The 27,956-nt window shown below is 34.6% G+C and overlaps 2 protein-coding genes, 1 long non-coding RNA gene, 1 other non-coding gene and 4 pseudogenes across 11 annotated transcripts; 4 read left to right on the top strand and 4 right to left on the bottom strand.

Moving 5' to 3' along the window:
- Positions 1 to 903: 903 nt before the first annotated feature.
- GLR2.2 (glutamate receptor 2.2) lies at positions 904 to 4,415 on the bottom strand. Its single transcript, NM_128033.2, has 4 exons — positions 3,935 to 4,415; positions 2,494 to 3,815; positions 2,092 to 2,404; positions 904 to 2,004 (listed from the first exon to the last, which is right to left on the bottom strand). The coding sequence occupies exons 1-4, from the start codon at positions 4,194 to 4,196 to the stop codon at positions 1,139 to 1,141; spliced, it is 2,763 nt and encodes a 920-aa protein (NP_180048.1). The 5' UTR covers positions 4,197 to 4,415; the 3' UTR covers positions 904 to 1,138.
- A 289-nt stretch (positions 4,416 to 4,704) lies between these two features.
- On the bottom strand, positions 4,705 to 5,381 carry AT2G24730 (annotated as a pseudogene). The gene has a single exon.
- Positions 5,382 to 6,419: 1,038 nt separating this feature from the next.
- AT2G24735 lies at positions 6,420 to 12,243 on the top strand. The gene is made up of 4 exons (NR_143758.1): positions 6,420 to 6,517; positions 6,761 to 6,826; positions 6,969 to 7,112; positions 11,961 to 12,243. It is a non-coding gene; the product is annotated as an other RNA (non-coding RNA).
- SDG21 (SET domain group 21) lies at positions 8,046 to 10,313 on the bottom strand (the record flags this gene model as incomplete). Its single annotated transcript, NM_128034.2, has 1 exon — positions 8,046 to 10,313. The coding sequence occupies one exon, from the start codon at positions 10,311 to 10,313 to the stop codon at positions 8,046 to 8,048; it is 2,268 nt and encodes a 755-aa protein (NP_180049.2).
- A 2,957-nt stretch (positions 12,244 to 15,200) lies between the features above and the next one.
- Positions 15,201 to 16,185, top strand: AT2G24748 (annotated as a pseudogene). The gene is made up of 3 exons: positions 15,201 to 15,478; positions 15,588 to 15,671; positions 15,776 to 16,185.
- A 1,171-nt stretch (positions 16,186 to 17,356) lies between these two features.
- AT2G24750 lies at positions 17,357 to 24,341 on the top strand (annotated as a pseudogene). The gene has a single exon.
- On the bottom strand, positions 20,083 to 27,849 carry AT2G24755. Of its 4 annotated transcripts, none has more exons than NR_140666.1 (6): positions 27,059 to 27,790; positions 26,803 to 26,910; positions 26,358 to 26,694; positions 26,043 to 26,267; positions 25,796 to 25,908; positions 20,094 to 20,362 (listed from the first exon to the last, which is right to left on the bottom strand). It is a non-coding gene; the product is annotated as an other RNA (long non-coding RNA). The 4 variants fall into 4 exon arrangements; NR_140667.1 differs by lacking the exon at positions 20,094 to 20,362 and adding an exon at positions 20,821 to 24,037 and having other exon boundaries at positions 26,043 to 26,272; positions 26,358 to 26,726; positions 27,059 to 27,801; NR_140668.1 differs by lacking the exon at positions 20,094 to 20,362 and having other exon boundaries at positions 25,104 to 25,908; positions 26,043 to 26,272; positions 26,358 to 26,726; positions 27,059 to 27,849.
- On the top strand, positions 25,382 to 27,876 carry AT2G24760 (annotated as a pseudogene; the record flags this gene model as incomplete). The annotated part of the gene is made up of 1 exon: positions 25,382 to 27,876.
- Positions 27,877 to 27,956: the final 80 nt, after the last annotated feature.

Consider the following 27,956-nt stretch of genomic DNA (forward strand, 5'->3'; position numbering starts at 1 on the left):
TTAATCTATTGTATATTTATATGTGATTGAAAAAACAGTTCGAAGATAATAGTTATATTGTGTCTTAGTTTCGACTTTTGCAAAATTAATTGTATGTATTTTCTGAAACTTGAGGTTAAAGTTGTAAAAGATAACAATTCGTTTTTGCAGAAAAGCATTTGAACTAAGACAAATAATTTTCTCTCAATTCTTTTTATTGTGATAGGTGACATCCAACTCAGCACAAACGAGACATATGGCATCCGACTCAATTGAAATTCCACACATGTCATCTTACTCAACATAAACTAACAGTTGTTGAGTAACATTATTGTGATCAATGTTGATTCCGGCTAAAGCCTGGAAATTTATGGAAATTATTTAAAACTTTTGTTGGTGTATAAAAACGCACCACATTTTTTGTTTAGGTTAATATTTTTTGTACTCTATATCGAAGATAAGTCAATATGCTTACTATAAATCTTTAGAAAATGCGAGAAATCCTAGCCCTAGGTTTACTGTCTTGGGGGAACAAGTAACATAATCAACCTCCTGATATATAAGAATGTGGATAGTCCTTACATGAAAATTGTTGCTTTCATCGTTTACGAAAAATTGATTTTAAAAATAACTAAATAAACAACATTAGTTTTCGAACAAATGAAAAAGAAAACACTACAGTAGTTTTGTTTGATAAAAACACACGCCTCTTTGTTAGTTAAATTAAAGAGTCTTGAGACATTCAAACATTATAGTTGTTCCCTTGGGTCTTGATGAATATCATCAGCGGGTGGGTTTACAACATCTTCAACAGGCGCTTCTTCGTTCAACAAACACCAAATACAACCCATTAATTATGATTCTGAAATTAACACCAAATACTAAGTTTGGATATGTAATTCAAATTTTTTTATAGTTCAGGTTGAAAAATATACTCAGCATATAGTACAAGTATGAAAATACCATTTTCCCCACATGTAAGAACCCATAGCCTTAGGTTTACTGTCTTGCATAACACGTAACGAAAATCAACCACTATAGTAACTTGATAGTCTCTTATACATTATATGGATCACCTATTTCTGAAAATCGTTATTTACACAATAAAGTACAATAGTTTGGTTTAATAAAAACAGACGCCCTTCTATGTTTTTTTAAATTAAAGACAGTCTGGGTCTGTTTGGTTTACTTGCACGATATTCCTAACTCTTAACTCCATACCGTAGTTTGTCTGGTTTGTTGCTTTATTGCTGTTTTCAGGCATCTCTTGAGAACACAAGCATTTCTCTATGTCGTTGATGTACGAGTCGGTGTCTCGTTTTAGAAACTCTTTCCACAAATCTTTCCCTTTTGTCTTCCATAGGAAACAGAATGTGAATTTTCCGAGTGCTAGAACGCAGACAACAAACACAACAAGAAACAAAAACCAGAAACTGCCTACGCCGAGCTGTATAGCGGTAACAGTTGGATTTGAATCTGGATTGGTAACTGGATCAGGACAACTTTGTTCTTTCTTCTTGAACCAAGCGTGCTCGAGCTCCACTGCCTTTGGAGACTCTGCTACTTTTAAGATGGCCCTTGAAACATCGGCCACCAGAGGTGATCCGATTGGAAACACAAAGCCGAATCCATCAACATTGAAGGGTTCTTCAACCATTTTATAAGTGTTGCAATATTGTCCAAGAAAGAGTCTCACGTAAGGTGTTCCCAAGAAAGCTGCAGCCACACCACCATTTTTTGGTCCTTTTTTCAGAAGCTCATCGCATTCTTCTGCGGTATCAAAGGGCACAAGGCTAGATTGTGGGAAACCTGTTTCGTTAAGCTTTCCAAGGATGAAGGATGTTCTCTGATAACCCACTGTTTCTCCTCTATGAAGCAAGCTACTCATGCTGGTTATGGTTGGATTTAGTTGTTGTGATGTCAAAAGCGACGCCAAACTGGCTGTGTAACTCTGAGTTAACACGAGAAGGACGAAGTACCATGTGACAACAAGGGACCTTGCCCCGAAGCTAAGCACTCTTTCTCCTGCTGACAGCAACTCAAGAGTAAGAATCAAACAAAGTAATATAAACATATATAAGATGACATGTAAAAGGTGGAGATTGAATGTACTTGGAGCAAAAACCATGGTAGAGAAGGCAAACCAGAAGATGGTACTAGCTTGGTAATTAGCTGGTCCACGGAAGTCCGAATTGACCCTATGTTCAAGAGTCCATACACTAATTCCAACTAGGAAGAAAAAGACTAAGGTTGTCAACCATAGTTCGATTGACAAAGGTTTCAAGAAGCTGAATTTGTCTCTTTTCACTTCATCTTTCAATGGGACGATCAATCCCACACCTGATTTCATGAATGGGAGTGTAAAGTCAACAAAAGAGGACCTGTTCGCCAGTATGGTTGTATCTCCGACCACGGCATCAAATTGCTTAGATGGAAAAGAAAACAAAAGTAATTCACTAAAATGGTTTTGCTAATGCTATTTTTGAGGGATGATTACTGTGTGATCGTACTCACCCCGAGGTACACTTGGTGGACCAAGTCGTTGTGATTACCGGCTGGTTCACCGTTGGGTTTTTCAAAAGGAAAGAACTCATAAGAGACGTCATAAGGCATTGCTTGAATCACAGCCTCAAAAAAATCTATGCAAAAACCTTTGACTACCGTTGAATTGGTGATAGGATCCCTTGTGACCTTCACGAGATCAGTGAAACCGATTCTCTTGGGAACTCCAATGCGCAACTTCTTCCCATTAGTCGGGATCTCCCATCCTTTCGGAACAGAAACGGCCTCTCCAGGCCATATTATATGTTTAAGATGATCTGGCCAAGTGGATAAAGTACCTATGCTTCGAGGTTCTTGGTCAAGTTTCTTCACAAGACCATTTCCTTCCGTCCAAAATCCTATTGACCTTTCTCCGGTTCCAATCATATTGACAATCTCAAACACCGATGGTTGCAGTTGCCCGCTGACAAAATGGAAGTCTCCTGCAAGACCTTTGAACTGAACTGTTGAGACCGTCTGGAGAAGCTTTGGACCAAATTGTGATAAACCAAGACCATCAAGTTCAGAAACATTCTTCCCCGTATCCACATTACTGAAAGTCATGTTATTTATTCCCGCATCTTCAATGGCCATGGCCAGTGCAGTGGTCGCATCATAAGCCCACAATCCATAGACATTCAGCTCCATCTGTGGGAATCTCCTCTTCCAACGTGATCTAAACGTTTCTAGATCTTTGGATTTTGGAATATAAGTTTTAATACCCAATACCCCCTCCATAGCCTCAATACCCGTCTCATTTATCGACCGTAAGCCATCCATAACTCCATTTGTAAGGATCCAGACATATCCTGGTTTCATCAAACCAAGCTCCTTTGCTTTAATGAAGACTGTTGAGGCTAGAGAAGAGGACATGTGGACAATGAACACTCTTGTGGGCATGTTCATCATCTTAAGAAGCTCCACAGAGATATCTTGATCCGTGGCATTGAGAGGGATAACGGATCTATAAGGTATCCGAACATTAATATCTTGTAATGAATCAGTGAGACGAGGCATTATACCTTCTCCAAAAGTGTTGTCGATGTAAACTGGCACAACTTCTCTCCACCCAAACAACTTGATAATAGCTTTTATAGCATGCACTTGAGAGGAGTCCTCATATGTAGCTCGGAAGAAGTATGGACTGCGGAGAGAAGTAAGAGATGGGCTTGTTGCAGAATAGGAAACAACAGGAACCCGAGATTTTTGGCCAATCTCGATCAAGAAATGAGCTTGCATAGATGTCCATGGCCCCAAAATAGCTTTCACTTGCTTGTTCTTTATCAGATCAATAGCTATGACAATGTCAAAACCAAGAAAATTCGGGTTGAGTATGTCAAACGTGAACATAGTTTACATATAGTAACATTAACATACATGTATAGAGAGAAAGCGAAACGAGAAAAGAAGGTACCTGCAGTTGCGGCACCTACAACGTCATTTTTGGAGTCACCAACGTTGACGACAAGCCTTGTCTGAAACTGGGGACGAGAAGAGTAGAAATCGGCAAGAGACATATTGATGCAGAGCATGGCAACATCCGGGTATGAAGTACCGACATCTGATACAACACCGATGTTGACTTGGGTTTTGCCGTTGTCCTGTCCTCTGCTGCTTTCCAAACAGAAGAAGAAGAACAAGAACAAGAAGCGGAAGAAAAGCTTTGAATTTTTCATTTGGGGATTTTTCTCTTTTTATTTTAGGTGATAATTGATAGAAGCTTGCTTATTGGTTTGTGTTTGCAGTCTTCACACACACATATATATATATATACCAAAGTTTTGGATAGTTGTTGAATCTTTTAATATCTCATCCTAGTAAGCAGTGAAACAACATATAAAGATAGAAGCCAATACATTTCAAAGTTCGCAGCAATTTCTAAAACAAATATTTTTCTGTATCAAGGGGTTTCGTGATATTTGTAGGAGATGACTTAGATATATTGTAAGAAAATAATGTTATACGTATGACGTAGGACATATGACGAAAAGTTAAAACAATATATAGAATTCAAGTTGATTGAAAGTAAACTAAAAACATACTTTATTGTGTTTATACAGTTTACTTTTTATTTTCTTATTGCAAGAATAGTTAACTTGTGTTGAGCAACTAAAAGAATGACCTTTCATATCTATGAAAGTCAGCAATTAAATTTCAGTGGTAGAGTTATGTTGGAAGTAATCTAAGACTGGGCAATTAATTGAATTTAAAATGAAAATAATCTTGGTAAAACGTCGACTGATGAAGCAGCAAATCTTGTGACTTTGATCTCAAGAAACAAAATAAATAAAAAAAATAAAACATCGTCTAAGGGTTGCAGATTTTACTGTTCGACACCGAGCCACTTTGTGAAGTTATCAAAGTCAGTGTAGTCTCACTATCTGATATCATAGTCTGGTACCATGCTTTTCCTGCTGCTTTGATCTTCATTGCCTTCTCCTACAATAAACAATGAGATTAAGAAGAATAATATCACTCACGCAAGCCAGATCAAAGATTCTAATTTCTAAACTCATCAAGTCTAAACAATCCCTACGAAACCCATTATCAACAAAAGAAGGCAAATAATTGTTGATCAGATAGTTCCACTAAAGATGATTCAATCATAGAAAGAATTCAAATATCTTTGAAATGGGTTTCCTCTTCCTCTCGAGCTTCTCCTTTTTCGACTTAACTCTCTGAGCTTCAGCCAACAAAGACATCCTCCTCACAGTCTTAGCATAAGGGTTAAGCTTCAACATCACATTCAAATTCTTAAGAGGATTCTTCTTCAACACAGCACTCTTCACATCTTTCTCAATCGGTCTAACCACACTCTGAACCTCATCAGAATTAATAATCCTAGCCAAATCAGCATTCATTTTACCTAGACCAGATCTAATCCCAAAAAAATTGTAATTAGCTCATTAATAATATTTCTAGATGTGGGTGGAAATCAAGATAATAAGAAAATATGGTAAGAATTGTGTGTTTTCATGTTGTAGGGTCTTAAAAGGAATTATCATTCACACTGTTGTATTATGAGTTATTTTCCGAAAATATACAAAAATTAGCTTATATAAAGAAAACAAAAGAGAGCCGAGTCGAGGTCAAGAAAAACATCTAAGTTAGTAATTTTAGAGTTGGATCCTTTTCACCCCGAGAGAATCAAAGCAAAAGAAAATTCAAAGGTTCTCAAAACATAAAACATGATGAATAGCGCATAGCAAAAAAATAAGAGATTGTACATGGATTAATTGGGGAATAGTTTTAGGACAATAAGATTGAAATCACAATCTAAATTTTAAAAATAGTCAAAATATACATACAACAAAAATAAAATATTAATGTTATTTTATGGAATAAAATTAAAAATCTTATATTTTGAAAGAGTGAATACATTTTTGGTTGGGAAAAATGTTTTAAAAATCGCGAATTTTCAAATTCGGGACGGAAAAAGCATGAACTTTCGATCTGTCATCAAAAACCCAAAATTTGGTTTGATTTTCTACTAAAATAGTTAAGTGTCGTTGACCAGAACATTTTTCGGAAAGTTATCTCTCTCATCTTTTAGTTAGCAAAAATGTTTCAGCATTGTCTAAAATGATTTAGTCAACAAAACTTAACCATTTTATTATTAAGTCAAACCAAACTTTGGAATTTAAATGATATTTCGAAAGTTTATGTTAATTCCGTCCCAAATTTGATATTTTGCAATTGTTTCTACATTTTTCCCATTTTTTTATTTTAATACTTCAGTATTACACAATTGGATAATTTATTAAAAGCCCAATAGAAAATGACATGAGAGTTACCCTCCATACTTTATTAAAAGCCCAATACAAAATGAAGCCCAATAGATCTCCATCTCGACCAGATTCCATGCTTGAGGCAAGAAAAATATTTTGTTCTCTTCTATCATTTCCGTTTTGACAAAGAAGTGACGGAGAGGACGACGATTTCGACACTTCTGTTCTCTGCAGCTATTAGGGTTCTAAACTTGTAATTCAAAGTTTAGGTACATAATCTTCTTCCCCCTTTTGGTACCAAATTAGATATTCTTTGTGATTCGATTCTCTGTTTCCTATATCTGTTAGCAAATCTTGTTCTTGTAGTCGGTCTTTGTTTATGAATTCTGGAAAAGAAAACCAGTTTTAGATTAGTAAATTGTTCATCGGTGTTGTTATGCTTTTACTTTTTTTCTTTGTTCGTGTTTGTTTACATTTTACTAAACCCTAAAAAGCTTAAATTTTTCTTACAGATTTTAGGAAATTGCAGCAATCAGCAAAACATGGCACCGAGAAAGAAGACATCATCTATGATTTGGGTATATACTCTTTCTCTCCTTTTGGTACAAAAATGACTTACTCGTGTGTATGGAAATGGTTGTTCTCATGAACTCTCCAAACCTTATCGGGCTGTGTTCTTGATAGTACAAGGTCATGTGTTTTCCGATATTCAATCTGCAGCAGATGCGCAATGGCCTCTCATTGGTGGTGTTCCAAGCCACCTCGATGGCTAGACTGTACATTGCAAGATAGTAAGTCATGTTTATCTCTTATTAATGCCTTGGAGCCAAAGTTGAGCCACACACGAGATGAAGTCAGCTTCAGGTATTATTTTTCAGCATAATACAAGTAGAACCATTTTTGATATGGCTAGTGTAGTGCAAGTCTACTGTAACCTTTTTGTTGGGGATTGTGCTTCATTATCAATACTTTATTGGCACATATTGTTAAATGAAAGAAGACACAAATTCTTTCTTCTTTGACAATTTCTATCCAACTTGGTTAACTACAACGATACCGTTGATTTTAAAACCTTAAGCACATGAAACCCTCCATTTCAAGCCAGAAGCTCTCCCTCACTTCGAGCTAGAAAACCTTTTGTGTCTCTGTCACTTTTAGGGTTCTAAACTTGTAATCTTCTTTCCCTTTTTGGTACGAAATTGAAATAATATATTTGCTTTTCGAATTTTGGAATTGATTTCAGTTCTTTCAATCAAATATCTGTTGGCAAATCTTGTTCTTAATAGTTAATTTTCTCTGTTCATGTTTGTTTACTGTTTACTAAAGCTTAAATATTTCTCTCTTTTTTTTATACTATTTACTGTATTCTCATTTGCTTCATTGAAGGTGATTGTTTAATTTACTCAATTACATAATAGATGAGTATCACTTAAAGCTTCTGGAACTTTGATCTATGTAGTGTTGTTATTTGGTAGATAGAGTGAATTGTTCCTCTCTACCGAATCTATCGGTTTAATTTAGCTATGATTTAGGTCTTATAATATAATGTAAGCCCAACTGAAAAGTATGATTCAAAGTTCTACAACTTTATTAATGTTTTAAGAAACAAAAATACAACAACAAAAACAAAAACAAACACCACGGAAGCTAAAATAAAATAAAAACACAAATGATATAAAGTCCAACAAAAACAAAAGAAACATTTTTTTTTTTTTTTTTTTTTTGTCAACTAAACAAAAGAAACAAAGAAGCTAAAAAAGCAAACAAACGAAAACACAAATTATAAAAAAGTCCAAATCAGCCAAAAGAGCCACGACATTTGACTGAACCACAGAGACAAATCTTCTTTCCTTTATAAATTACTTCGTCTTCTCCAGTCTTCTCCACACAAGAAATTCCATAGTCATATGTTAACTCTGTCATTGGAGGAATGTGCTTCATCGCAAAAAGTCCAATGCGAACATATATGTGACCGTTGTTATCATCATACTCTATAGGCTGCCAGAAAACATTAGGCCAACAGTTGTGGTTCATGAACCGACCAACATTTCCTTTCTCCTTGGCGCTTATCAAGACTTGCGTTGGAAGATTAGCATCTTCAGAGACTTGTTCGCAAGCATCTTCACACAAAAGCTCCGGTTCATAGTTCCATCTGAAGCTATGATAAATCCGAGATGTATCGAACAAGTAGTCGTCATCTTCTTCTACTTCTTCTTTCGTCTTGCTCACACCAGTAAACTCGCAGATAAAAGTTCCAGCTCGGATTGGATCCCAAGAACGTAAACCCCAACCACAGTTTGATGTCTTAAACACTTCCAAGTGGAGCTTCAAACCGGTTTCAACCATTCGGGTTGGACAAGATCCACCACACTCGTAAATCAATGGTTTACGACAAACCAAAATGTTGTCATGGTATGGTAACTGACCACAGTTTTTTAGAATGCATGTGCAGTTTTGATGAATGTATGACTGAACAAGTGATTGACTATCAACATTAACATCATTCGTCATACCTGAGTAACACTGAGATCTAATGTAGTCAAAATCGTCAGGAATCGTTTTGTCTTCTTCATCGACTTCATTAACGAGCGGAACTCGTAAACCCTCTTCTCCAAAAGAAAGATCTCCAAGTATAAAACCTTGTCTTGGATCAATCAATTCATGATTCCTCAAATTTTCAACTAATTTCCAGATTGCATAACCAGGAGGTTGGCCTGGTTTCCTCAGCAGTTTGAACCTATACTCCTTGAAACCGGATTTTCCTGTCACTTGCCAGCAATCAGAGACCAGATAAAGTCCATCATAGATATATACCTTCTCATTATTATAGAGCTCCCCTCTTATGACTCTTACTTCATTCCTTCTTCTTACACTTGCTTCTAGTGCACGGTTTCCTCTTTGTAAAACTTGATCACATGGTTTACCACCATGTCCGCTATAGATCAACGTTTCAAGATCCTCGGTTTCATTGTCGTACTTTCCTGATGTTACCACACTCGTAGCAGCAGGACCATCCACTCCACTCTCTTTAGCCAATAGACTATCAATGCCTCCAGCCGTGTTTCTGTGAAGCCCGACTAAACACATTTCACACCAGTAATAGAATATATCACCTACTTGTACTCCGGGAATGGGTCCAATTCTCCTCGTCATGTTTGTCCGGACCCCCAAATTCATGCAATTAGTTGACGCTGTAAGGATCTTGTCTTTCCGGTAGTTTAGTTGGCATAACCGCCGTCTAACCGCGTCAAACCGCATCAAAATCGAATCAACTATCTCCTGGTTTCCGCTTTCTCTCTCTGCTTCGGTTATCCTTGAATCAAAATCCGGACAAGAGATAACCATTTTGCTATTAGGATCATCTGCTTTTGGCTTCTTTGGCTTTCTCGACCTGTTTTTTAAACCCTTTGGTCGGCCACATCTTCGTTTTCCTAGACCAGAACTAGGACCAGCACTCGCATCAGTAGAGTTGTTGTCATATGCTTTTGGCTTTTTTGGCTTTCTCGACCCATTTTTCGAACCCTTTGGTCGGCCACGTCCTCGCTTTCCTGGACCAGTACTAGGACCAGCACTCGCATCATAAGGTTGGTTGTTGAATTGATCAAATGGTCTTCTGTTTTGTAGTGGTGAGACCATTACATGAGGAGGTGCTGATGTTGCGTGGGCGTCTTCATTGACTTCATGAGATGCTTCTCGGTCTATTGGACTAGTACTAGGACCGGCATCTCGGTCATAAGAGTCCTCAATGTTGAAGTTATCTAATAGCCAAAGGGTTTGTGGCGGTGCATGAGGAGGTATTGATGTTGCGTGGGCTTCTTCATTAACAGCATCTGATCTTTCTCTGTGGACTGGACCAGTACTAGGACCAGCATCTCGGTCATAAGAGTCCTCAATGTTGAAGTTATCTAATAGCCAAAGGGTTTGTGGCGGTGCATGAGGAGGTACTGATGTTGCGTGGGCTTCTTCATTAACAGCATCAGATTTTTCTCGGTGGACTAAACCAGTACTAGGACCAGCATCTCCATCATCAAATAGCATTAATAGGGTTGGAGGTGTTGAGACCATTACTGTAGTTAATATTGTCTACTAAATCTTGTTGTAACTGGTGTTGACTCAATCAGAATAGACTTATCGGTTGCAAAAGAAATCCTATCATTATAAAAAGAAAAGTCAGATATCAATCATAATTAAACAAGAAGATATTTAAAAACTATTTTGTGATAATTAACATTGTGACAATATTCAAACAACATATTATTATAAAATTGCATAACAATATATTCAGATCTAAATTACTTGAAACATTAGTCAAGCAATTTACGCAAAAATAAATAAATAACATATATATATATATATATACACATATATATACCTCAACACGAACGATACATAAAGCAATAACATATTGAAACAACGAATCAAGCATATACCTTAAAACTGAAATTCAATAAAGAAGACGGATCGAAGGAGAAGAGAAAATTGGAAGCAAGAAAGAAAGGATTCTATGATATTGTAGAGTGAAGGTTATCAATGAACTAGTAAAACTTATAATGGATTCTCATATTGTAGGGTGAAGAAAACCGGAAAAACAATCCTCTATTTAAAGGAAATTAGGATGACGTGTAGTTGTATACAAGAAAAGTGATGGCCGTTAGATTCATCTCTACCGTCCAGTTTTAAATCATTAAAAAATCTTAGATTTTCTTCCTTCTAATATTCAATGTATCTTAGTCTACACATTAATGGTTTAAAACTCCTACCATATAAATGTGAAATATATTTACTCTCTCATTTCCAATATTTCTATATATACGTAGTTTATTCAACTCTCTTTAAAAAGTAAATAGTTTTACATAAAGTATTAAGTATTAAACGCTATGATTAAATTTTGAATATGACTTCAAAAGTTTGTTTTTAAGAAAGATATATCTTTGTAGAAAGATTTGACTAATTTTTTAGTAAGTATCACACCCTATAATTAAATTATTATGGAAAGATTTGACAAAATTTTAATTAAATATGATTAAAAACTTTAAAATTTGCAAATTAAAAATCTAGTCAGCATTAATCGGTCAAATCGGCAGGTTTAGTATATGTATTTTTTTAATATAAATATGACATTGTTTTGAATAAGTGAAAAAATTAAGTAAAAACAAAATAAAAAGTATTTGATTACTAACTTGTAAATTATGAATTAACTATTCATAAATTTTCAGTTATTGAGATTGACTTAATTTAGTTTTCATATAAATTAAGTGTGAATATATATATATATATATATATATATATTATAAATTCAAATATGTAACGTTTTTAACATTTCATCTATTTTTAACTAAGATTTTGTTATAAAATTATGAAAATATTTAATAAATTAGTAAATAATGTGCTAACACCTAGGTTCCGCCTATCCCCCCGATTAATCGATCTAGGCGCTAGGCCCCTATCGAACGCCTAGCTACCGCCTAGCAATTTTTTGAACATTGCTTTTATGTCTTAATTTTTTTTTGTTATAATCAATATCTTTGTAGAGTCAATTAATAACAACCAAAAAATAAATATTATAACTAGAAAACAACACAAAAGGGTAAAAGCCCAAATGTTACATCGATCCTCGTGCTTCTTTCTTTGTTGAAGGCGATTCTTAGATCTACTATTTCCGCCTCTATTTGAGCTTTGTCAAAGGTTTGTATCTTCTTGTTTGTGATCTAGGAGGGAGGATTTCTCAATCAATGTCGTCGAAGTTTTGGTTTGACGGAAGAGGAGAATTGAAGTTGTGGTTCACTGTCAAGGATGTCATGGAATGCTTCAAAGATCCTCAAGGCTCATCAGTTCTTCTTGTTTGCACTAACTATGGCAGAAGTCTGTGGAAATAAGGTGGGTTTTCACTTGTTTGATGTGGTGGTTAACGACAATTCTTTGAGATCTGCTTGGCTGACACGAAGCTCGTCTTCAAAGCTGATTAGTGAGCCACCACCCTCTGGATCCTTCGCGTTTGGTATCCACCGATCCGGTTGAAGTGTCCATGCTTGGTCAAATCAAAGATATCTGGAAAGGTGAAGAAAGGGATATACATGAGTGTGTCGGGTTGCTAGGTCGGGCCGTCCCAGTAGATCGACTATCGAGGTGATTAACTTTCCAGAAGATAACCGGTGGATCAAGTACGTCAGAGGAAAGCGATCAGTGTCGGAAACCTACTCTTCCGCCCGATCTAAGGCTCATGCCACCTTGCCATCGACCATCAATAGAATTCGATCAATTTTTCCGATTTTGGAAGTTTCTACAATTGGGCTTTTTGTAACTGGATCACTATTTGTAAAGCTAAATCGAGCCCATTTTTGAGAAAATTTTTAAGAATAATTATTTCTTTTAAAAAATAACAAAATGTTTTCGAGTGAGTAATATTAGAAATAAACTTTACCATGAATTAATGCTAACTAAAAAAATTAGTATAAGTCATATTTCACTATTTTTTTTAGATGTTTATATTTACCTAGAATTTTATTTTAAGTATTAAATTATTATTTTAACGAATTCTGTTGACTCTGTCCTAATTCGGGATAAAACATTTATTAATTTTTGATGATTATTAATTTATAGAGTTTTTCTTGTGTAACATTAAAGTAAAATTTCTTCATCTTTGTTTTTCAAATTAATTTTAGGTATGCAAATTATATGTAATATGATTGTTCTTTTTTTAATTAAATATATATATCCCAAATGGGCTAAGCCTTGACCATACAAAGAGTATCTCAGTTACAAAATTACAAACACCTAATCAGGCTCAAACATGAGAGACAGAGCATCTCAGTTACAACATTACAAACACAGAATCAAGCCCAAACATGAGAGACAGATCTTGTCCTGCTGAAAGGCCGGTAACAGTATCTCGAGCATTAATCCAGCGAAAGCAAGCACCACGATTTTGTGGTGGTTTAAAGATTGGAAGCTATCTTCTAACGTTGAGTATTTAATATCACACTCATATCTTTAAAATGAAATCAATTAAGGCCCTGTTTGTTTCATCATTTAGTATTTTCATTCAAATGATCCATTTACATGATTCATTTGAATGATGCATTTGAATGATATTTGTAGTGTTTGTTTGATCATTTGATATTTAATTTAAATGATGCACTTAAATGGATCTTTATTTGTTTGATCATTTTGTAGTTTATTCACATTCTCATTTAGATTAAAAAATGAATAAAATACCCATATTTTTATTTTGACATGCTTTCATTTTAACAAATGACAAATAATTTTGCTTTTGCCGTTTTAGTGGGTAAAAATAGTTTTACGGTTTTGGCGAAAAAAATATTTTACGGTTTTAACGGGAAAACATGATATTATGGTTTTGGCGGAAAAACATGATTTTGCGGTTTTGGTGGGTAAACATGATATTACGGTTTTTGGCGGGAAAACATGATTTTGAATTTTTGGCGGGAAAACATGATTTTACGGTTTTGGCGGGAAAACATGATTTTGCAGTTTTGGCGAGATTTTAGAGGAAACATGATTCTACGGTTTTGGCGGGAAACATGATTTTGCGGTTTTAGTGAAAAAATATGATTTTGAGGTTTTGGAGGAAAAATATGATTTGGCGGTTTTCGAGGAAAAATATGATTTTAGGGTGTCGGCGGAAAAATATGATTTTGCGGTTTTGGCGAAAAAATGAATGCAATTTTGACGTAAAATAATAGTCCCGTGATTTCTCAATTTTTATTTTTATTTTGGTGTAATATGTAATATAAAAAAATATTAAATAAAAAATTTATAGAAAATTAGTATTATTACAAAGGTTATATTTGTCATTTATTATTTTTGACTAAACCATCTCCATCCAAATGGTCAAACCAAGTTCATCCAAATGAGTTTTAAAATTTTGCCTAAACTTACAAAGTCATTCAGATGGATCATCCAAGTGATTCATCCAAATGGTATGTTAAATTATCAAAAACAAACATCATTTTTCATCTCCATCTAGATGGATAAACAAATAGGGACTAAGTAAAGCAGACTAACCATAGATAAACTTTGATATTCCATTATCTTATATTTGCAATTTAAAAGTTTGGCAAGATCCAACTGCCTATGATGAGTTTACGAATATAAACTTTGATAAAGAAAAATAATATTTTGCTACAAAAGATTGAACTTAACTTTCTACACACTAATATTTGGTTGATTCATTTCTTCTAACATGAATGAATCGCTCTTCATCACCTTATGAATTATGATGCACTAGTTGGTGGAAGATGACCTCAACTTTTGGAGATTCTCAAGAGAGTATCGTGTGATGATTCGTAACAAATCTCCTCCGGTGGTGGCTTTTCAGGTTGAGCGTTAAGCCGTAAAATCTTACTTTGGATACGTGAGACATTTGTTGGTTATGTTTTTATTAGATCAAAACAAAAATTGTTCTTTTAGGTAAAGATTAGAACACTCGTATTTCAGTCTTAAATCTTTGTTGCCAATTGAAAACAAATTGTTGTATTTTCTCTTATACTTGTCCTTGCTATCCTCTGATGGTGGCTCTTCGGATTGAGTGTTAAGCTGTAAACTCTTTCTTTGGAGTTTGGGGACCTAAGTAAGACATCTACTCTTATTTTCTTTTCTTTTTTTTTTTGGATCGAAAAGAAAAGTTTTCATATACAACCCAGAATGGATATCAATTTTGGGTGTTTCGAGTTTATCATTTGTTGATGCACAACAGACTTTAGCAAATCTTTAACCATAAGATTACAAATTACCTTGTTTGATGTTGAAAATATATTGAAAATAAAAGTTAAAAACCAGAGCCACATCGGTTAGTTAGAATGTTAGATTTCACAAATTATAGTTACGTTTCTTTCACAGCCACTTGGTAAATCTTTCTCTACTCTGTATCTGCCCCTCTGAGAAGCTCATTGAGAATAATGCTTCTGGTTTTGTATTTGCATGTTGCTTCAGACAATTCCTTTAGCCTTCTTCTTTGAGAATATATAAGGAAGAAATGAGCAGAAGACGGCAGAGTTAAGGTCAGATGCATCCAAGAAAACCTGGAAAGTGAAAATAGATGGCCAGAGACTTACCAACGGTTGGAAAGAGTTTGCTCTCGCACATGATGTTCGACTAGGCGACATCATTGTTTTCAGACAAGAGAGTGGCATGACTTTCCACGTTACAATGTTAGGACCTAGTTGTTGTGATTCAATATGTGTCGTCTTTAGACAACCAGAACAACCTCGGTGAGTTGTGTTCTTTCGTCTCTCTAACTTATATTAAAAAGAGAATACGTAAGAAAAGAGAGAATCTGTTTAACTAATACTAGTTGGATTTAAGTCTCTTCTTTTTCAGGGAAGATTCAAAGGAAAAAGAAAGAAGCAGAGTCTTCACTAGATCTCTCTTGTTTTGTGGCTAATGTCACGCCTTCGAATCTACGTTATGACTCACTGGTATCTCTACTTCTAATTTTTACTCTAAAGAAACTCTTATACTAGGGTCTAAATTAGATCAAAATCATGTTTATTGTTGTGAATTTCCAGAATCTTCCATTGAGTTTTGTGAGGCAAATGGTCTAGACAAAAGGTGTGGAGAGATGATTCTGATCAACGAAAAAGGCAGATCATGGACTGTAGACTTGAAACGAAAGAACTCATGTCCAACTACTTACATCAAACGAGGATGGGGAAGTTTCTGTAATGCCAATGGATTTAGAGCTGGAAGTTTCTTTAGTTTCAAACTGTTCCAAAGAGGTGGAACTCCAGGTTTACGTTCATCCCACAGAGAGGTAGAAGAAGAAGCTATTACAATAGAGTATCTTTCCACAGAACCTGACCGTAACCAAGACGAGAGAAGCTCACAGATATGGAAAGTTTCTTCTTCACCATCTCAAAACCGTTTTATGACAGTAACTCTTAAACCAATTAATCACTCTCAAATTGTTTCCATATAAGTGTCAAATTATTAGCAACCTTTTTGAAAGTTTCTATAAAAACCTATTTACAAATTTTTATTAGGCCTAAACTGTGTAGTAGATCTCAAAGGTATATAATAAAGGATTTTGTGCAAAAAAAAACTCAACTTTATAATATTTTTTTTTTTTTTGGTAAAAACAAATCAAATTTCCAAATTCATAGTTAAGTTAGCAAATATGGAGAAAAAGAGTTCGTATGTTTTCAGTTGCAAGTTCTGCTATGTTTGTTAATCTTAGGGTTTAAGGTATAGGAGTAGATTTGGTTCATAGATCTTCCTTTCACAATGCAATATCAAATATATAGAGTGATGGTTTGGTCAAATATCAATGAGCTCGGTTTAGTTATTTGACTAAACCATATATTTGACTATGGTTTCGGTTTAGACGTTTAGTTAAACTTATTAGATGTTGGTTTAGTTGGTACAATGCAGTTATTGTATAAACAAAGTCGTCTCCTGGTGACCATTTGCCAACCTCTTGAATGATTCTATATAAGATTAAGTCAGATCTGCGTTACACACACATGTTTACGAACTACGAAGTTAACTAGTAGTATTTAATTAATCTATTAGAATGTTCAACCCAATAAATAGTTTCGATTTAAACCCAAATAACTAATATGAAAACAAACCAAATTTTTCATATGATTAAAATGAATGTACAATTACCAAAACGTTCAAAATTACTGAATCAGATACGTGCAAAAAAAAAAAACTTTAGATGAAGTAATAATGAATTGAGACTTATATTTCTTTGAAAAAAATAGATACATTTGATTAAAAACCGAATCCATACCAAAATCAAAACAAAACCAAACCTAGCCATTGTAGATTCCTATTTACATTCAAAAACCAAAAATCAGAAATCCAGATGCATATCCTTATTATTTTCTAATCATATTTGATGTTTAATATATATATATATATATATATATATATATTGATATATACATGATTACATGAACCTAACAAAAACCTAAAAGAGTTTTCTTTTTAGAATTTATCTAAAATAAAAGAATGTACAAGATGGTCTACAGAATTGACTATCAGTTTAGTTCCGAATATAAAATCAAAGCTTTTGTTGAACAGGTTATTATATAAAACTCCGTACGTACCAACGAATAGTCTATCAATTCTCATACTTTAAACACATTTCAACGAAACTATAAGAAGAAGCCAAAACTTTTAATACTTTTTGGTATACGAAGAAAAAAATGATTGATAGAAACAAGAGGCTTTTATTCTTCTTCTACGTCTTGTTCTTGGTGGAACTCAGCAAAGGACAGAGCAGTAGAATAACTGAAGTTAATATGGGAGTTGTAACAGATGTCGGGACAATGCACTCGGACATTGAAATGTTCTGCATTAATTTGGCTCTTGCCGATTTTTACTCTTCTCGTCCCCAATTTCAGACAAGGCTTGTTCCTGACATTGCGGACTCCAGAAACGACGTAGTTGGTGCAGCCGCTGCAGGTACCTAATCAAAATCCATCCATTGTTTGTCAATAACATGCATATTACCTAAGTTTAAATTGGGGTGGTGGCATAACGATGATGCTTTTCTTGATTTGAGAAAAAAAAAAATTATACCCTTTTGTTTGTTTAGAAATCTGCATTATGAAAATAATTAGGCTTCTCTTTCACCATCTTAAAAAGGTCATCTCTCAAAATATGAGGAACAATGTCTTTCTACTCCTACATACATACTTTAAGAAAAAACATTTGGTGTCAAAACATACTTTTAAATTTTGTTTATAAATAGCTGGAAATCATTGTGAATTGTTTAATTGGTGAAACGATACTTAATTAGTTAGATCTAAAATAGCATAAGAAAATGTTTTGACGAATTAGTTGTTTTGATTTTTCATGCACGTAGAACGTTGACGAGACAAAGCCGGTGGGTTTTATGTACTTTTTAAAACCCATGACTACTTGACTACCTTTTTATTTTGGGTCAACGATTAAAATTGTAAACTAGACTAAAGGTATGGTTGCCCAAACTAGAAATGTAAAATTTATAAACAAAACAATACTGGAACCATTCTTAGCTCTGTAACCCAAGCTATCGGCGTTACAATTTAAACGGGTGAAAGAAAAGATACGGGAAATAAAACTAAACTTTCCTCCTATAAAACGAAAGAACTCTTCAAAGTGTGTCGCGAAGGTGAGGGTGGCCACTTTGAAAGTGTCGACACAAACTTACAAGTTTTGGAATTCTCATCAATAGAATTGAGGGCAAATACCAAAGGCACAATTGACAATATAAATATTAGCCAAATAAATATGGGGAATAGACGTTGCAAAAAAAAAAGAAAAAATCGATGATTTTAATAATTGTATAGAATATATAAAGCTATAGTCGAATCTTTATAACCCGGGTTCGAATCTTTTAGAGCATCATTATAGGTAGTATTTTAGATTAGTCTTAGCATAATTCTTAGGAATATATATATATATATATATATATATATATATATATATAATTGATTTTGAAAATTTTGATTGTTAAGAGTTTGGTTAAGAGATTAAAATTTTGGCAATATGCAAAATGGTAAATTCTTAACTTGGAATTCTTAAGAAAAAAAAGAAAAAAAAAATCTTAATAATTATTGCAACTTATAAAATTTGAAACATACTTGATATAAAAGTTTAAACAAACATGACGTAAACATAAACAATAACGATTACTTAAAATATTGATTCATGCCAAAAAAAATTCATATATGCTCGACCAAATCATATTTCAATTGTTAATGCGCTCGTCGATCACGAAGTTGAGTTCTAGTGTCCAACATATTTTCGAGTTGATATCCGAATTATTTTTAGTTTTTGTTATAATTATACAATTTTTCCAAAATTAAACCAAATTTTAGTAAAATTAAATAATTTTTATTAAAATTGAACAGGTTTTTAGTATTTTTCCTCAAAAACTGATCTGAAACCGATCCAAATGTGACACCATCCAAACCAAAACCGTACCGAATAATCATATAATCCGAACGGATAATAAACTCCCTAATTCGAATTATCGAATCCAAAATAATATGAACCGCATCCGATCCGAAATCCGAATGTTGAAGCCTAGGTATCACATTGTGTGAAAAAGATAGAAAGAAGAAAAAAAAAAAAGAAACACCCAATCATAAAATGACACATGTCCGACTCTTAGATCTTAGTTTGACTCTTATATAATATAAGAGCCATTCATAATAGGGCAATATTAATTGATATGCCTCGAGGATGAAGAAATTAAGAATCTATGTATAAATATTAGTTATTTAGGTAAGTATGAAAGATAAATAATATATAAACCAAAAATATCTTTTAAAAAAAAAATACAAAAATGCCATTGAATAAAAATAATTGTAATATTCAGATGATAGTATATAACTATTTGTTTAACGTGCTAAAAACTATGATATCGCGATACTATGATATCGCGATAAGTTTATAAATTATTTGGTAAAACATATTTATCGATTTAAAATTGTAAATCGGTATTTTATATTTATGTATATTAAGCACAATAAAAGGGAATTAGACTTTTTCTTACATAATTAACATGATAATAATTATAACAACATGATATATAGAATAGTAACATGCAAACATATTATACAACGGAACAACATGATATAAAAAGTTAAGATATTTGATATATGAATAATATTTACTACAACGGTTAATTTATACATAATATTTATCAATAATTTTTACGAGGTTAACCTGATAACAATGAAAATATTTAGTAAGAAAAATAAGATATGAGATTTTAATTAAAAAAAAGAAAAATACAGAAGGATAATAAAGTAACTTCATTAGTTCTTTTACTGTTGAAGTAGTCAACAATTCTTTCACCTAAATTTTCAGTCTTCTGAGCATATCGAGTGATATTTTCCTTCTTAATAATATAATCAATAAAAACATTATATTTCATATCTAATTAACATAAGAACTAGTCTAAGATAATACCAATAATGATTCTCTTAAGCCACATGTTCAGTTTTTAATTTAAATGACATGGGTAAAAACGTAACTTCTCACATATCTTCTTTTTCCTCCAGCTAAACCTTAACTACCGCAATCCTCTGTTTTTTATTTCCGTGTTTCTTGGAGTGATCTTAGAGCAGCTCCAACGTATAGGATTCATATAGTTTCTAAAAAAACAAAAAGTATTAATATTTTACTTTCATATCAAAAAAACAGAAAAATCAACATATAGGAATTGTATAAACGATCCTAAAATTAGGAATTTTAGAGATTCTCTCTCAACTTTTTCTTAACATTTAAATATTTTTATTTTTTTTAATTGTATGAGTTTCTACTAAGAAACTACCGCTGCAGTTGGTCTTATACCTATTCTTTTCCTAATACTTACTTCTTCCTCATATTCTAGTTCATTCAAATTGTTTTCAATTTCTGGAGAGCTCGTCCTTCATCTATTATATATAGGATGATTTACAAAATTATATGCAAACTTTAAATATAATTTATATTCTATATGAAATTTTTGTATTTTGTAGTCTTTTTTTATAATCGGTTGATTTTTTTTTAAATGGAGCATTAACTAATAGGTTTTTATTTGAAATGTGACTTTAGTCAAATGGTTAAGTCCATTCGACTCCACCTCACCGGAGTTTGACTCCACTAAGTCTCGTTATCCCTCGTATTAGGGATTGGTTACGGATTGGATCTTGTCGATCTAATGATATATACAAAAAAAATGAGAGGTTTTGTTAAAAAAATTATGCTTGATTTTAACTAAAACATTTTATATTTTGAACATATGGAGTATATATATATTTAAAAAGTTTACATTATTATTGGCTTTTCTTTCTTTTGAAATCACTATCGGTTTCCATTATCATTATTGATTTTGGTTGTAGGTCTTGATCTATCTTAGGTTTGTGAAAACCTAAATTGTTTTAGCCTATTATCAGAGTGAATTCCCTAAACTTAGATATTTTACAGACAGTGGATACAAGATTTTTTGAAATTTATATTGTAGGTTGCGCGCGTTCATTGCTATAAGCTTATTGAATTAATTATAGTTCTCAAAATGTTATTTTGTATCATGTTTTACTAAAGTCAAACATTGTTGTTTCTATATTATCTCCTACTCAGCCAATGTTTTATTTGTTTTGATGTTGTAACAGCTCTTAAGCTGATAAAGAACAAGCACGTGGTAGCGATTTTGGGGCCTTGGACATCCATGCAAGCTCATTTTATGATTGATATTGGACAAAAATCTCGGGTGCCGATTGTTTCTTACTCTGCAACAAGTCCGTTTCTTACTTCTCTACGCAGTCCATACTTTTTCCGTGCTACATATGAGGACTCCTTTCAAGTAAAGGCCATAAAATCTATCATCAAGTTGTTTGGGTGGAGAGAAGTCGTGCTTGTTTACATCGACAACTCATTTGGAGAAGGTATTATGCCACATCTTACTGATGCATTACAAGAGATTAACGTTCGAATATCATACAGATATGTTATCTCTCTCAATGCCACTGATTATGAAATCTCTCTAGAGCTTTCTAAGATGATGACCATGCCCACAAGAGTTTTTATCGTCCACATGCCCTCTTCTCTTGCCTCAAGAGTCTTTACTAAAATTAAGAAGATTGGTTTGATGAAACCAGGATATGTTTGGATCCTTACCAGTGGAGTAACCGATGAGTTAAGTTTGGTAGATGAGGCGGGTATTGAGGCTATGGAAGGGGTATTGGGTGTTAAAACTTATATTCGGAAATCAAATGACCTCGAAAAGTTTAGAGCTTGTTGGAGGAAGAAGTTCCCAGGGATGGACCTGAATGTCTATGGATTGTGGGCTTATGATGCTACCATCGCATTGGCAATAGCTATTGAAGAAGCTGGAACAGATAACATGACTTTTAGTAATGTGGAGTTCAGAAAGAATGTGTCTGAACTTGAAGCTCTTGGTTTTTCTCAATACGGTCCAAGACTTCGCAAGACACTCACAACAGTTCGGTTGAAAGGACTTGCAGGAGATTTCCGTTTTGTCGAAGGACAACTACAACCATGGGTGTTTGAGATAGTTAATGTGATTGGAACCAGAGAAAGGTCAATAGGATTTTGGACGGAAGAAAATGGTCTTGTGAAGAAATTAGACCAAGAGCCGCAAAACACGGGTGCGTTATCCACTTGGCAAGATCATCTTAAGCAGATAATATGGCCCGGAGAGGCTAACTATGTTCCCAAAGGATGGGAGATCCCAACGAACGGGAAGAGGTTGCGCATTGGAGTTCCAAAAAGAACTGGTTACACCGATCTTGTGGAGGTCACCATGGATCCTACCACGAATTCACAAGAAGTCAAAGGTTTTTGCATAGCTTTCTTTGAAGCTGTGATCCAAAAAATGCCTTATGACATCTCCTATGATTTCTTTCCTTTTGAAACATCGGACGGTAAACCAGCCGGAAATCACAACGATCTAATCTACCAAGTTTACCTTGGGGTGAGTTAGACCATCCATGCATTCCCAACACACTCCCATTTAGAGAGATTATCCTAGTGAGGTCCCTAATTGAATCTCCTTTTACATTTTTTTGTCTCTATCGCAGAATTATGACGCGGTTGTGGGAGATACGACTATATTGGCAAATAGGTCCTCTTATGTCGACTTCACATTCCATTTACTAAATCTGGTGTGGGATTGATTGTCCCCGTAGAAGACCAAGTGGCAAGAGACAGTATCAGTTTCTTGAAGCCCTTAACATGGAAACTTTGGATGACTTCCTTTTTCTTCTTCTTCCTCATTGGTTTTACTGTTTGGGTTATTGAACATAGGATTAATCCGGACTTTCGCGGACCAGCTAAGTACCAAGTTAGTACAATCTTCTGGTTTGCCTTTTCTACCATGGTTTTTGCTCCAAGTAAATTCCCTTTCCATATCTCAACATATAGTGAGTGTTAAAAAAATACTTCTTTCCTTAATGCTTACTCTATTAATATGCAACTTGCAGGAGAAAGAGTGTTCAGCTTTGGAGCTAGGCTTCTGGTTATCACATGGTACTTTATTGTGCTCGTGTTGACTCAAAGTTACACAGCCAGCTTGGCGTCCCTTTTGACATCACGACAACTTGATCCAACCGTAACCAGCATGAGAAGTTTGCTCGAGAAAGGAGAAAATGTGGGATAACCAAGGACATCATTCATCTTTGGAAAACTTAAAGAATCAGGTTTCACTTCATCCAGCCTCATACCCTTTGATAGCGCGGAAGATTGCGACAAGCTTTTGAGAAAAGGACCAAAGAAAGGCGGTATCTCTGCAGCTTTCATGGAAGTACCCTACCTGAGGCTCTTTCTTGGACAATACTGCAAAGATTATCAAATGGTTGAAGAACCCTTTAGCGTTGATGGATTCGGTTTCGTGAGTTCCCATAACGAAATTGTTCTAAGAATAGCTCTAAAATAAATGCTAAGATCATATGTTCGTTTTTCGCAGGTTTTTCCAATTGGGTCACCACTGGTTGCTGATGTATCAAGGGCCATCCTAAAAGTGGCGGAATCATCCAAAGCAAAGGATCTTGATCTCAAATATTTCAAAAATAAAGATGAAACTTGCCCGGATCCAGTCACAACTCCAGATCCAAATCCGTCAACATCATCTAGGCAGCTCGGTGTAGACAGTTTCTGGCTTTTGTTTGTTGTTGCTTTCATAATGTGTCTTTTCACCCTCGGAAAATTCACTTTCTTGTTCTTCAAGAAAAATCAGGTTGCTGATTTGTGGAAAGAGTTTCATCGACCAGATGGAGATTCGTACATCAATAACGTGGAGAAATGTTCTTGTTCGCCAACCCAACAAACGTCTGGCAACAATATTCAAGAAACAAACCAAGAGGATAGTGGGAACAACATTCAAGTAACAAACCAAGAGGATAGTGGTAACAACATTCAAGAAACCAACCAAGCTGATACTGAGAACAACATTCAAGAAACAAACCAAGTAAATCATTGTTAAGACACAGCCAACAACCGACTTGATAAAAGTGTCTTTTACCTTTTCTATTAAACAAAATTTAATAACATCATACTCATTTGGATAACACTAAGTTTAGATCCAAATATCTAATATGTTTCAGCCTCAAACTCGTTTCTTATTCGTTTGGTATGTACCTTCAGGGCCTGCTTACAGGCAGTGATGGCAGTGTTAGAGCAATGGATCCACATTTTTTCGAATTTTTCTAAGTTTTTAAGGTCCTAATTTGTTTTATTTTGTAAACAAAAGTCCAAAATTTTAAAACTTTTCAAACAACGACTTAAGTTTTCAGAAAATAAAAAATTTGGGCATTAGGTCCAAAACAAATTTGAGCCGGCCATGTGTACCTTGTTGTTTTCTGCATACATTAAATAGTCTTCACCTTTAACGTCTCATCACATCATCAAATCAAAGGTTAGTCTTAAGGTTTTTCATTAGATATTTGATGTTTTTTCAATGTCCAATTTTTTATTTAATACGTTGACATAATTCCCAAATTTTTATGGTTAAAAATAATTTTCTTTTTGAGAGTTTTGTTTCTTTTTCTCATCATATAATGGTTATTTATAAAGTTTCATGTTTAATGTTTTCTATGTATGCTTTTCTTTCTGATATTGATTTTAACAAATATAATATCTAAGATCTTTAATAATTTTTGGTTGATTTCTTGCAGGAAAATAAAATTATAAAGGATCCTCTTATTTTGATTTGATCTCATCTTCCAAGTTTTTAAAAACATTTGAGCAATTGATGTCAAAGTAGATACAAAAACAGAAAAAGTAAACTAAGAACATTGTATGATTTTATTATATTATATGCAAATAAATAAGTCAATTAATTTTTATAATATTTGTATTATATTATATAATACATAAATTTACTATAAGTAATAAATCATAGGTTCCAATTTAAAACATTGAATGAAATAGATGATTATTGTCAATTTTTTTACAATTGTCATTACTATTTTTATTTTTCATCTTTTTACTATTTTTTGGTATTTGATTAACTTATACTTCTAATTATATGTAATAGTTTGGTATTTTTTGGTTAAAGTTAAATGAACGTTTTCAATAGATTTTAATGTAAACTTTTTTTGATTAGGTGGCTATGTAGGAGGAGAGCCAAACCTCTAACTATATTCATAATCACTCAAATATATCTAATGGCTTTTGACTAATTTAGGTTATTCGAAGTAAATTAATATAAATTATATTTTATAAAAGTTGCATTACTGATAATGTGCTGATAACACATGAGGTCCTACACTACATAAAAACATCAGGAGCAAAGAAGAGGTGTTATATGGCTGTTAAAACTGACATGAGCAAAGCATATAATCGCATTGAGTGAGAGTTTATCAGACTTGTTATGGAAAAAATGAGTTTTCACCAAAAATGGGTTGAGTGGATAATGCAATGCATTACTTCAGTGTCTTACTCTTTCTTACTAAATGGAGCAGCTCAAGGTTCAGTCAAACCACAGAGAGGAATAAGACAAGGGGATCCACTATCACCCTATATTTTCATTCTATGCAGTGAGGTCCTCTCTGGACTTTGTCAGAAGGCACAACAGAATGGAGACTTACTTGGTGTAAGAGTGGCAAAAGGCAGTCCCCGATTAAAACATCTACTCTTTGCAGATGACACTATGTTCTTCTGTAAATTCGATGTCCAAAGCTGTCAGAACCTTATGCTAATCCTTCAAAAGTATGAGCGGGCATCAGGAGTCTGCTATTACATTTTCAACCAAGACACACGAAACAACAAAAGAACTAGTAATGCAAGCTCTAGGCATTCAACAGGTGGGCGGTTTAGGCAAGTATCTTGGATTACCTGAGCTGTTTGGCAGAAAGAAGAAGGATATGTTTAATTTCATCATCGACCGCATAAGACAGAGAGCTAAGAGCTGGTCTTCTAGGTTTCTCTCCACTGCAGGAAAAGCAACCATGTTAAAAGCAGTCCTAGTGGCAATGCCCACCTATACAATGTCATGTTTCAAGCTCCCGGGTTCTCTCTGCAAACGCATCCAATCAGCTCTAACACGTTTCTGGTGGGACTCTTCCCTGGAAAAACAGAAGATGAGCTGGATTGCCTGGTCCAAGCTAGCTAAAACAAAGAGAGACGGTGGCATTGGTTTCAAGGATATACCTAGTTTCAATGATGCTTTACTAGCCAAAGTGAGCTGGAGACTACTCACTAAACCTTCATCTATGTTGGCAAAGGTTCTCCTTGGTAAATACTGCCAATCATCATCCTTCCTAGACTGCAAAGTTTCCAATAATGCATCGCATGGGTGGCGTGGAATATGTCTTGGAAGAGATCTGCTTAAGACTCAGCTTGGCAGAGCTATTGGCACTGGCAAAGACTCTAAGATTTGGCAAGAACCATGGATCTCCCTTTCTAAACCAGTCACCCCAATGGGACCAGCAACTCAGTTCTCTCAGGAACTAACAGTGGCAGACCTTATATGTCCTTCTTCTAACTCCTGGATTAAAGAGATAATTCAATTGTTGTTACCTGAGTATGAAGCAGAGATTTTGGAAATCAGACCAAGCAAGAGAGGAGCTCAAGATAGATACATTTGGTTACTTACCAAGTCCGGAGAATATTCTGCAAAGACAGGCTATCTTGTTGCGAACTTGCGGGAGGAGAGGCCGCTTCTAAACCCTCCAGTTGTTGAGTTCGACTGGCTCCGAGAGATCTGGAATATCAAAACCTCTCCCAAAATTAAGTTTTTTCTATGGAAAGCTATGAAACAGGCCCTACCAACAGGAGAAATTTTGAAATTTAGAGGCATCAATCCTACAACAGTATGTCCTCACTGTGGAGAAGATGAAACCGACACGCACCTGTTTTTTCATTGCAGCTTCGCAAGCTCAATTTGGGACAAATCTCCCTTCAAGACTTCATTCTGCTCTTCCCAAATCACGTCGCTGAGGAAAGGTCTAGAAACTTCGAAGCTCCTGACCAATTTGCCTCCTACAGGACTCGGAGACGTCCCCCTTTTGCCATGGATACTATGGACGATTTGGATCTCCCGAAATAAGCGCATCTTTGAGAAGAGACAAATTACAAACTTCGAAGCGGTGGCTCAGGCTGTTTCCCAAGCTCGGGAATGGTGTGCTTCTCAACTTGTATCACCCCAATCTCCTCAATTACGACTCCCGTACCAGATCGAAGAGATTGGATTAGATACAATCCGAGGGTTCACAGACGCCGCTTGGAAAGCTGAGACAAAAGAGGCGGGATTTGGTTGGCACTTCTCTGATTTCCTCTGTAACACAGAGCGCCATGGTAGATCTTCTGCTTCCAACGTTCGATCTCCGTTAATGGCAGAGGCGCTGGCGATGCTTCACGCGATCCATCAAGCCAGAGATCTTGGTTACAAAAAACTTTCGCTTGCTTCAGATTCGCAACAGCTGATCAAAGCACTAAATTTGGAGCTTCAATCGAAGGAGCTCTACGGGATTCTCCACGACATCCTCTCCCTATCTTTAACTTTTGATTTTATCAGATTCTGTTTTGTTCCTAGAGATAAAAATCGAAGAGCAGATGAGATTGCAAAAGAAGCTTTATTTTCTGCATTCAATGTACTAGTGGTTATACCGGTTCTGATTTCAATTTAATGGAAAACCAGCTGTTTGAAAAAAAAAAAAAAAAAAAAAGTTGCATTATCTTATGATATTGAAATAATGAATTTTTTAAAAAAGGTAAATATCATCACTAATTTTTTTCATGATAAACAAA

Source organism: Arabidopsis thaliana, chromosome 2, assembly GCF_000001735.4.
Source record: "Arabidopsis thaliana chromosome 2, partial sequence".
Classification (NCBI taxonomy): domain Eukaryota; kingdom Viridiplantae; phylum Streptophyta; class Magnoliopsida; order Brassicales; family Brassicaceae; genus Arabidopsis; species Arabidopsis thaliana.